At 33.8% G+C, this 11,833-nt stretch overlaps 1 protein-coding gene across 1 annotated transcript; it reads left to right on the top strand.

Moving 5' to 3' along the window:
- The first annotated feature begins 5,917 nt into the window (after window positions 1-5,917).
- On the top strand, window positions 5,918-10,250 carry LOC18436402 (WAT1-related protein At2g39510). Its single transcript, XM_011625899.3, has 5 exons — window positions 5,918-6,209; window positions 8,031-8,210; window positions 8,510-8,918; window positions 9,546-9,697; window positions 9,904-10,250. Exons 1-5 carry the CDS (start codon window positions 6,037-6,039, stop codon window positions 10,037-10,039), a joined length of 1,050 nt encoding a protein of 349 aa, XP_011624201.2. The 5' UTR covers window positions 5,918-6,036; the 3' UTR covers window positions 10,040-10,250.
- Window positions 10,251-11,833: the final 1,583 nt, after the last annotated feature.

Below are 11,833 nucleotides of genomic sequence, written 5' to 3' on the forward strand. Positions count from 1 at the left end.
AAAGTGTATGAATATAAAAAAATAAATAAAATATTTCAACTCTTAAAAATGGTGTAATAACAAATAATCTAGACCACTCATTTTCAAATTTTCAAGTATTTATAGATTTGTTTAATTTGCATTATTTTGGACGTAACAGAGATTTTTAATAAACAACTAATTGGGGGTAAAAATAGTTGTTAAGGATAGCAGGGATTTTTTGCATCAAAACTGCGTATTCCAAAAGTAGTAGGATGACTTTGAATGTGCACATATATAAGGAAAATTGTTTCATGCGAGTTGGACTGCATTTCTACATATGTGGTCCAGAAAGTGTAAAACATCCATTTTAAATGTGAATGCAAGTAGGTGCTCTATCTAAATGTTTTCTTACTGTAATTATTATTTTTTAATTTTTAAAATTTATTTATTTATTCATATTCATGATCTCCATGTTAGAGATTACATATGATTAAAAATTAAGTCTTAAAATCGATCTCAAAAATTGATTTATTAAGAGGCCCGTTAAGAGGCCCGTATTTCTACATATGCAGGCTTGGCTGCACATAAACCGGGTCCCTTATATAATTGGAGCCTTTATTTAAGAGGGCATATACTATGCTCTTGTGCGACCAAACTGTTCATTTTCTCATAGGCACAAAAATGTTCTTGGAAAGATTATTCGGATTTGAAAATTTTGAATTCATTTAAATACCATCATATGATTATTTAAAAAAAAGAAGAAATTAGATTTTGGGTTCTTTAACACTCAGATCTTGATGTCTACAAATGGGTCAGGGTTTGTTGAAATCTGGGACATTATTTTTTTCAGTCTCATGGGACATTATTTTTTTCAGTCTCATAGAATGTGTGTTTGAATTTTTATTGGGAAAAGTTTATATAGAGCTGAGGCTCTAAACAATCAAATTTGAACTTAGCTCAAAAATTTCACTAGAAGAGGTTGTTTTGATGCCCAAATATCTTCAAATTGATCATCGCAACATCAGGATATATGGAAATGAGAAAAAAGTCGATTTCAAGTTTTGGAAAGAGTGTATTTTGTAGCGCATTTTTGGACAGTTAATTGTCAAGATTTTCAAGTTTTTATATATCTTTTGATCGACACTATTTTTGGAGCTTTAAACTTTATAAATAAAGATAAAAATATATTTTAAGGCTATCATAGAGATTTTCGATATTAAAATCACATTTCTTGATACTATTTGAAAGTAGGCTCTTATTTGATTGATTAGAGCTCTATACCCGCACCCTTTTTTATTAGGATGGGGTTTCTATGGGTCAATAGCTTCATATGTACACATGCGGCTATGTAAAATTCACCTTAAAGATGGATTTTAGAGATTCATCATCTGAGGCTGATCATAACTACGACAAAAGAAATTAACTTTAAATTGTGTTTTTTTTTTGGGAATGTTTTTAGCATTATCCATATTTGATTTGACCCATGTTCTTTGCGCAATGTCCATCTTAAAGGTGGAGACTGACTCATATAACACCTGCTGACTCATGTAACACTTTTTCTTATTATTTTTATCAATATTTTTGAGCAGTTTCTTGGTAGTAAGGCATGTATCCTCAAAAATTGGGGTCCTAAAAATACCCCAATCTTGGTATCTACAAGGGAGAATAAATCGACACTTTGCAGCCGTGAGAGCCTAAATCACTTGGCATAACTAAAACGGCCTATCGAAATCTGGTTAGGGTTACGGTTGGAAATAACGTTCTTGACCTCTATATTGTCTAAGGTGCATACTAATCTTATGAAGCTAACGAGGATTCCATTTTTGAAAGGAAAAGGTTTATACAATGAGGAAGCTGTAAACAATTAAATTAAGGCGCACCTAAAAAATTCACTAGAAGAGGTTGTGTAACAATCCTAAAATTTCAAAAAAAAAAAAAAAAAAAAAAAAAAAAAAAAAAAAAAAAAAAAAAAAAGGAGAAAATATGCTTTTAAATAGGTGATGGTCTGTTTGAGTATGATGGTCCTTGGGGACCATCACTATTTTCAAAAGGTTTTTACTTGGTTTAAACTTTTGCTTGCTGCGGTTTGCCTCTTGCTGCTTGCTGCTTGCCACGTCCTTTAGTGGACGTGGTTTTCGCATGTTAAAAGCATACTCTTAACGTGACACCTCAGGTATGAGGTAGAGCGTAATAAAATAAAATAATAATACGTTATAAGAATTTAAATAGGGGAGGTGAGCACTTCCACCCTAGAAAATTTTGAGATCTCTCTCTCTCTGGTCGAAACACAGTGAACTCCTCTCTCGAACCGAATTTTTATCGGAAGCTCCCTATCAAATATTTGTGAGTAAGTGACATCGTCTTCCTGAAAAATAGTCTATTTTTAATAAATAGTGATATTTCCGTCTAGGATCTTTATTTTATCAGTTTTATGTGTAAGTGACCTCATTGTCTCGAAAAATAATCCATTCTTTTTAAAAATAAAATGAAATAATTATTTCTGCTTATTATCATGAATTTTAGGTGCGATAAATTTTATGCGCACACGACCTCATTATCTTGAAAAATAATCTTTTTAATAAAAATTGTGATATTTTATCTATGTTAGAAATTTTAAATGCTGTAAATTCTTAGAAAAATAAATTTATTTATTTTTCTTGGCTATTGTTAGAAAATTTTAGATACTATCAAATTATTAGAAATAAATGTGATATTTCTGCTTTTAGTAAAATTGTGATATTTCTTTCTATTGTTCTGAATATTTAGACATTGTAAAATTCATGTGCAAATGACTGCCTTATTATTTAAAAAAAAAATTGACATTTTTGCAATTGATTATAGTATTGTTGTGAAATGTTTATTTGTGGATTGATATCCCATAAATTGTGATAATTCCGTATTCTTGAATTTTTATAAGAGTTTTTGTATACATATTAAATTGGCAATTATGCTAGAATGCCTTTACAAACTGCTACCTTTCTAAATTTGAGCCCAAAATATTTGATTGGTTATTTTTGAAATGTTATAGAGAGTGACTGTTATTAATGGTTTAAGTGAAATTCATATTAATGATTTCAGTGATATGTTGAGTACATGATATTGCTGCTTTCGATATTTAAAGAGATTTAGAAATAATTTAAGTATGCAAGTGGACTCATCCGGTTCGCCGGTGAGGTATAAGTGGACCTATCTGGGACGCCGGTAGGGATTAAGTGGACTTATCCGGTACGCCGGTAAGGTATAAGTGGACCTGCAGGGATTAAGTGGACCTATCTAGGATGTCGATAGGGATTAAGTGGACCCATCAGGACGCTGATGGGGTATATAAGTGACCTACTTGGGACGCCAGTAGGGTATTTTGTGAAATCCTTTGAATTATGTACTGCCGTTAAAAGTGTTATAAGCATTTCAATTACTCAGATTATACTTAATTATGCATTTATTGAAAGTGAAACTGTTGATGCATTTCCGTTAATAAATCTCATTTTGGAAAATATTGATATCTTTCAATCATGATTATTTTTAGGATTATGATGATCACTTACTGAGTAGCCAAACTCATCAAACTATGGTAAACATTTTTTCAGGATAACTGCGGATTCATTTTGAGTGCTAGTCAAGATCAACCTTGGAAGATATTGTTGTTGTGCTAGCTTTCTTTATTTACTTTGTAAGACCTCGCCACTGTAAATTTGTCCTATCAATAGATGTATATATGTTATGTCTGTCACATCTCAGGAATAGCAGTATTGTAAATTCTTGGGGTGTGACAGGTTGTTTCGATGTTAAAAAATCCTCAAATCGATCATCTCGACCTCAAGATATATAGACATAAGAAAAAATGGATTTCGTGTCGTAGTGTATCATGTAATGCACTATCTGGACCGTCAATTTTTAAGATATTCATAGTTATGCTTGATATACACTACTTTTGAAGCTTTAAAGTTTATAATTAAATATAAAAATAAATTTTCAGGCCATCATAGAAATTACTAGGACTAAAACATCTTTCGATACTATTTAAAGGTGTGGCTTCCTTTGTTTGTTTAGGGAAAGTTTATGGAAAAAGGATGTTTCTAAAAAACCTTGAGTTGATCATCGTGACCTTGAAATATATGAATATGGAAAAAAAAGGTTTCCAAGTATTAAAAATAATATATTTTATAATATATTATCTAGAGTATTCATTTTCAAGATTTTTCCCAATAAATATAATTGGCGGCATTTGAACTTCATAAAGTACATGTATTGAAGAGAGAGAATGAGAGAGAGAGAGGAGAGGTATTCCCAAGCTTCTAGAAGGTAATTTCTCATAGTGGGAGAGAGATAAGTTGGCAAACTACTGAAGCATAATGCTTTTTTTATACTACCCACAATGAGTAATGCAATAAGGAGACGTTTCTTATGTTGGGGCTCAATTTTATTTGCCATCCATTTTCAACTTCGCAAGTGAGCCATCGTGCTTTTGTTATGTTAATGACTAACATAATAAGGAGAGTTTTCTTATGTTGGGGCTCAATTTTGTTTCCCATCCATTTTCAACTTTTCAAGTGAGCTGTTAAAATTATGATGTGGAAGGAAAGCATTCTATACTTCCTTTACTAGATATATATAATTTGCCCTCATTCAGCCGTCTAATTTAGATCAAGCTGCGCTTTGACCTAGATCCAACGTCTTAGAATATTTTATTTTTATTTTTTTTACAAATTATATGAATATAAAATTTGGTACGTGACATCGTTTCAAAAAGATACACATAAAAAAAAATATTAGAAAAATATTCTTGATAGAATAAAATAACCAAAATACCCTTGAAATTTTTAGGGGTATTTTGGTCATTTTATTTTATTTGGAATTTTTTTATATTTTTTGCCGGTGCTAGTTCAAGAGAGGAGTGCAAGTCTAAAATTTGGTGTCGCAATATTTTGTAGAAAAAAATTAAAAATAAAACAGTGTAAAGGTGTGACATTGTGATTGGGCCCATCTCATATATCCATTCAGATCAGACAGCTCAATATAATTTTTATACAGTAGAAGAAGTATAGAAAGCATTCCTATTTGTGGAGGGTGTGATATTGCTCTTCTTTGCCTTCCCCCCTCTCTCTCTCAAAGATATGATCACGTGGCTTCTTCCGAGGTAAAAACAAATAGGAAAATTACAAATAACCCCCAATACTAGACTTTTTATACAGGTCCCACAACCAAACTTTTTTCTCACTTTTTTTCTCAAAATAAATTTTTCTAGTAAATACCCCTCAAATAAAAAAAGGTACTTTTTTTTTAGGAAATACCTTTTTTCATACATAAAAATTTAATTTTAGCTTGATATTCACGTGGGCTTACAAGGGCTGCCAGACCACTCTTTTACATTGCCGGACCACATGGGCATATTGTCGGACCGCTCTTTGGCAGGGCCGGACCACATGGGCGTATTACCGGAGCGTTCTTTGTCAGTGCTGGACCGCTACTGTTATTTATTGGACCGACATTACACTGTCGGACCACCCTAAGAGTAAGCCGGACCACCTTTTCGTGGGAAAGAGGAGAGAGAGGCGTAGGTAAAAATAAGGGAAGGTAGTTTAGATTTTTGTTTTTTTTTTTTAATTAGGGGTTATTTGTTAAGAAAATATATTTTGGACTAAAAAATGAGAAAAAAAGTTTGATTGAGGGTAAAGTCTAGCCTCGTAATTTTCCCAAACGTAACGTACTAATAGATTTCCTAAAATAATAGACCCAACTTACTAAAACACCTGTAGTGAGAAGCCTTATCCGAAACAATGCCCAATGACTGCTTCTTTATCAACTATGTCACAAACCCATTTCGTCATCCCACTTCTCATGGTGCCATTCTACAAGGAAAAGGGAAGCCCACAATGTCCCTATGGTCCAGCGGCCCCACAGTCTCAATGCTACAATTTTTTTTTTAATGGTTTACGTGCTATAAATTTGGAACCACAAGTAGAGGGAGCGATAGGAGACAGCCCTCCAAATGAGTTCTGAACTTTCAATTAGGAGAGAGAGAGAGGTAGAGAGAGTGGGGTAGAGAGAGAAAGAGGGTTAGAGAGAGAGATAGACATGGCAGGGTGGGCTCCTTATGCGATGATGATCTTCCTGCAATTGGCATATGGTACAGCAGATATTGTAAGCAAGGGAGCTATGGAGAGAGGCATGAGCTACCACGTTTTCATTATGTATAGACACGTTGTCTCCACACTCGTTCTCTCTCCTTTTGCTTTCTATTTAGAGAGGTAAACCTCTTTCACACATACATGAATCCTAATTTAATTACACCATCATTTTTCTTTTTAACCAGTATTCAATTACACCTTCATTAACCAAAACAAAAAAAACTTCAAATTCATAGCCTTCTTTGTTGAGATATTTTAGAGTAGAAGTTCTCATACTCCATCCCAATCCCCATTTTATTTACCAATGTGGCCAGGTCGTTATGCATTTCATAGGGTGCTTCTTAACTCTCTTTTTTTTTTTTTTTTTGGATAAAACTTGAGATGTAGTGTTGCTTGACATCAATTGCTCGAACTTGAAATGTAGTGTTGCTAGACATCAATTGCTAACCACTGAAGCCCAAGCTCAATTCCTCAGTGCTTCATAACTAGTGAAAGACAATGTGAGATTGTATTGGCTATTTGTCGGAAAAAAAATAAAAAAGCATCAACACATGTAGGTCATGTTAATTTTCATCTTGAATGCAAGTGTATGTAGGTGGACATGTGTGATGTACGTGGGTGTACTTGCATGCTTGCATTCATATGTAAGGGTTTCCATATTTGGCATGCGCACTGTTCATGAAGCATTCGAGTGCATGTCTATTCATGAAACACTTCACAAACACCAATTCCTCTTATTTCGATTGCTTTTGTTGCTTTTGTGTGTTAATGAAATGCTTTTGTAACTTTCGTACTAGAATCCAATTTTTGTAGGTTCCCACTTTGAGTGATTTCATCAAAAAGTAGCCACTCAAGAAAAAGGGTGACAAATTTGTCTGGTTTCCGGAAGAACAAAGATGTGCTGAACTAATATTAAATAATAAAAAAAAGAGACGTGCTAAATAACCTCTATCAAAAATAAGTGGATAGAATTTGATAAAGAAATAGGTACGTATAGTATGTTCTTTCGGGAGCATAGTTTATTTTTATTACCTTGGTTAGAAGACTTGGATGTATTTTTTTTCAATATGAAATTTTGGGAGCCACTTATGAATTTCTAGATAATTATTTTCAAAACAAAAGAAATTTTAGTTTTCTAACAATCTCTCCATCTAAAAATTAGATGATCTTTTTTCAATCTCCAAACATTATTTTTTTTCAAGTGCATGCAGTGTACAATTAGAAATATTTTTTTATTGAAACTTGTCAATGGGTTGATATGTTGCATTCCCAAATTTTGGGCTCCTAAAATTAACTCTAGGTGAGATTATGGAAGAATCATTCTACCCGAGGGAGTAGAATATCTTTTCCCTTAAAAACAAATTCGTTTTCTCAAGTTTTTTTTATGGGAAGACATCGATATAATTTATTTATACATCTTACATTTCTTTTCCATACTTCGATCTGATGGCAAGAAAAGTAGATTCTAGAGGCATCTTTATTTTGCATATTGAACCGATTATAGAAAAAGGGCTGGGGTCGTAGTATCCCCACGTATAGCCTGTCTTCCCCCACTTAATTACTCAAAAAAAATAAATAGTATTTGAGCTGATTTCAAATCTTCTTTTTTTGTTTTTCTTAACTTTTCTGGGAAGTTCTTGATCTAATACTTAAAATCAAGCAAAAATATCAGACAATTTTCCTTCCTGTTGTTCTTTTTTAATTTCTTCCCTTTTCTTTTATTTCCTCTTTTTGATGTAATTATCAGACTCTAAGAAAAGAACCGGTCATTATCAATACAAGTCACCACATGAGTACGAAAGAAAAGAAAATAATCTAAACAGATCTTCTTATCTTCTGAAATGATGCAGTAGCATTTATTATTCACAACCTTAAAGGAGAAGCTCTCGATTAGAATTAGATAGACCATTAAAATATAATGAAAGGTTTGATATGTTGCAGGAAGACACGCCCGTCTCTCACGAGGCCGATCTTCTTCAAATTGTTCTTGTTGGCTTTATGTGGGTTTACAGCGACACAAAATGCTTACTTTGCTGGCCTCATGTACTCCTCTCCAACCGTAGTCGGTGCCATGAATAACATTTGCCCGGCCATAACCTTCATCTTGGCAATGATTTTCAGGTATTATACTTCCTCTTAAGTATCACCTTAAAAACCTTCACTTTTACTGGTAAATCTGAGGATATTGTATCAATCTATCAACGGTACCTCTCTGATATGCCTTGTTACAGTACCATAGTAACAGGATTTAGACAGCATTAACTTTCAACTATCTAAAGTTGAGCAATTAAATAGGAATTGCTTTTCAAAATTACTGAAATATGAAGAATATCTTTCGAAACTAGAACATGGCATGTGATTCTTTTGTGAAATAATCTTAGTTGCTCATCAACTGAATTTGTATTTTTCTCAAAATACAGGATGGAAAGTGTAAAGATTAAAAGTCCTAGAGGGCAAGCCAAGCTCTTGGGTACCTCGATATGCATAGGCGGCGCTATGCTCTTCGCCTTTTATAAGGGTCACCTATTTCCACCATTAAAAATCCCCTTCATTAACATTCATAGCTATAATTCTGCTGGTGGTACAGAACATGCCAAACCAGACTGGGTTAAAGGCTCCTCCATTGCAATTGTTGCTACATCATGCTGGAGCGTATTCTTGATCCTTCAGAATTCAGTTTACAAACTCTATCCTGCCCCTCTTTCTATGAATGCTTGGATTTCTTTCCTTGCTGTGATGCAATCTGCAGCAGTCGCAGTGATCTTCGACAGGACGGCTTCACCTTGGAAGATTGGCTGGAATTTGGAACTCTTATCCTATGTCTATTATGTAAGTCCCATTCTCAATCCAGCCAATGATGTTGCAGTGTCACTTCCAACTATAACAACAGAGATTAGAACCCAAAACGTCCCATATTCATAATCAAATGATTATAAACTAAGAATATGGATTTTCTTAAAAAGATTTACGAGCAACAGTCATCGTATACAACACTATCGAACATTTGGAAGAAACAAATAGGTTTGCAGTGAACCTTCTTCCACTACTAAATGTTGGTTTTATAAAATAAAATTAGAAGTAACATAATTATTTGGAATTGAAGAATAACATCCTTCCTACTTTGGTTGATATATGATTTGGAGAAATTGTATGACAATTGGATGAACAGCAGTGGAATTTATAAGGATATGAGGAGATTACAGCTAGGGAAGAGTTTGATTGAGGTCCTATTCTACTGTGGCCTCATTTCAAAAAAATATGTGAACTCTCTTTTACCCCTTTTTAGGATAACCGTGTCTCAATGTCATACTTTTCACAAGAAAGTTTTGGAAGAGTTTTTAATCCAAATTCTTAAAAACTTCAAAACCAACTCAATGCATGTCAAAACATGTCAAATTGAATGGAATTTCAAGAGTCATGATCCTCTCCAATTAACATTATGGAAATGCGATGCAGGGGATTTTGGTTTCTGCAGTAGGATATTCTCTACAAGCTTGGTGTATTGCCAAGAGAGGACCGGTGTTTGTCGCCCTGTTTTTTCCCCTTCAACTTATCATCGCAGCTATCCTTACCGCCCTTTTCTTCAAGGAACGTCTTCACTTGGGAAGGTTTGCATTTCTCCTATGATTATAAATTTCATTCAATTTTGGCAAACTTTATGGAGAAATTCAGGACAGTCACTACAAGAAATGGTGCCATTTTTCAATTTACTTAGGAAACGTAACAGGCCTGTTCGATTAGAAATAAGAATAACATTGCACAGCAGATTAATCAAACATAGTAATGGCTGATTTTTTTTCTTATTAAATTGCAGTGTGGTTGGAGCAATTCTTATAATAGTGGGCTTTTATTGTGTTATGTGGGGAAAGAGCAAAGACGATAAGAACGACGAGAAAGTGGAAGAGAAAAATGAGATGATTGCGGATGTGGAGAAAGCAAGCAAGGTTTGAGCAAGGGAGAAGTGTAGTAGCACATGTTCTCATCGTGTGGTCAAATCCTTTGCTAAGCCTACTCGATTTTGTTATTGTTGTGATGCTGCTTATGCGTTCATTCATGTCTGCGGTGTGGTAATATCTCCCCTGCGTCACTTGGCTGTATCGTACTATACCTTTCATTTTCAGATGAAAATTTTAGATTTTTGCTGGAGTGTTATATGCCCAATAACCTTTGTTGCTCTCTCTCGCTCTTTCTCACATATAGAAAGGAAAAACAGTACCGATGTGGAAAAGGTAAAATCAGAAACATTTAACGCGATGAGGAGCCCAGTAATGTAGAGAGATCAAAAAAAGAAACAGAGGAATGGGTTTGTGTAAAATACCAAATCTCAAGATTCAGGCTCAGCAGCTGAGGTGAGAGTGAGAGGCCCATAATCCCTAAATCAGGAAAAACTTAAGTCCAAAACTTTGATCTTGAAATCCATAAAATCTAGTGTTTATTGCTCATATGTGATCTATCTAATTGATTGATTATGGGAAAAGTGTACCATCAGAATATGAAGGATTCCTCCATTTGGAAATAACTCGGTTCGTCCGAAAGAAATAGACTCAACTAAAACAAACATAGTTATAATAACTTTTATTGTTTGTAAAAAGGCTATTTATCTTTTGTACAAAGAGGTCATAATCATTTTTATCTATTAAGTTTCAAGATGAGTGGTTGTAAGAGTATCATTGATAGATACAAAGTTCCGAAAAGAAAATCTCAGACTTCGTGACTTACTTCAAGCCATCCAATTGGACATCTAACTCCAAGCCATCCAATTTAACATCTAATGAGTTGTTATCTCCTTGTAATAAAGATAAATAACCTACTTGTAGATATCGTGTAGCAGATCTCAATTAATTAGAAAACGACTATAATGATGATGAGTCTCTTTGTAGACAATCCCCATTTATATATGGTTATAACCTTGCTTATAGACATAAAGGTGCAATATTCTACACCGTCTGTTATAGTGAGGAGTAGATTTCACATGACTTTTAAGACAAGTTAAAAAAGTAGCACGCCTTTTACAATAATGTCAAATCTATACTATCCAAATAAAATTGATGGTATAAGTTAAACTACTACATATAAGGTTGCAACATTAGATATTTTTTTTTTTCTTTATATAAGCTTATATGAAAACCCAAACGAAGTGTCACAAAAATCTTTACAGTAAATCTTTTACCCTAACAATAAATTATTAGCGATAACAAGTGGCCTAAATAGGCCAATGGCCCGTTATTTTACCTCCTGACGCTTTAGATTAACAAATGTGCTTGTAATTGTAATGTAGCCCTTACCATTCATTTTATCAAGGCAAACTGTTATTTTGCTGGGTGTCTCAAAAGGTTATGAGTTGAGACCATGGATTCTGTATATTTTTATTTCATGTGATTTTAGACCCTTTGGGTTTAGACCGGTGTTTAAAAAATCGCCGTTTCGATCTGAAATCGAACGATTCGGATCCACTAATAAAACCTATGGTTTAAAAAACGGATCGGTGACCCGGATCGGGCACCCAAGAAACCGATCCGGATCGGCGAATCGGTGATCTGGATCGGGAATCGGGTGAATCGGTCAGAATAAAGTTTCAAAAAAATCCGAAAAAATTATTAAAATTCATTACAAATATTTTTTTTTAGGAATTCAATAAGAAATAAAGATACTCCATTAAGAATTTTTATGTTTTTGAATGAATATGCGAATATTGATATGTTCTTTCCCTGCATGAACCGCCATTCAGCATTTAATTTACATCA

Source organism: Amborella trichopoda, chromosome 9, assembly GCF_054954075.1.
Source record: "Amborella trichopoda isolate Santa Cruz 75 chromosome 9, AtrichopodaSantaCruz75HAP2 v2.0, whole genome shotgun sequence".
Taxonomy (NCBI): Eukaryota; Viridiplantae; Streptophyta; class Magnoliopsida; order Amborellales; family Amborellaceae; genus Amborella; species Amborella trichopoda.

Coding starts and splice junctions, on each gene's coding strand:
- LOC18436402 (XM_011625899.3), top strand. CDS start 6,037: ATGGCAGGGTGGGCTCCTTATGCGATGATGATCTTCCTGCAATTGGCA. Junction 6,210..8,030: donor TTTGCTTTCTATTTAGAGAG/GTAAACCTCTTT, acceptor GATATGTTGCAG/GAAGACACGCCCGTCTCTCA. Junction 8,919..9,545: donor TCTTATCCTATGTCTATTAT/GTAAGTCCCATT, acceptor AATGCGATGCAG/GGGATTTTGGTTTCTGCAGT.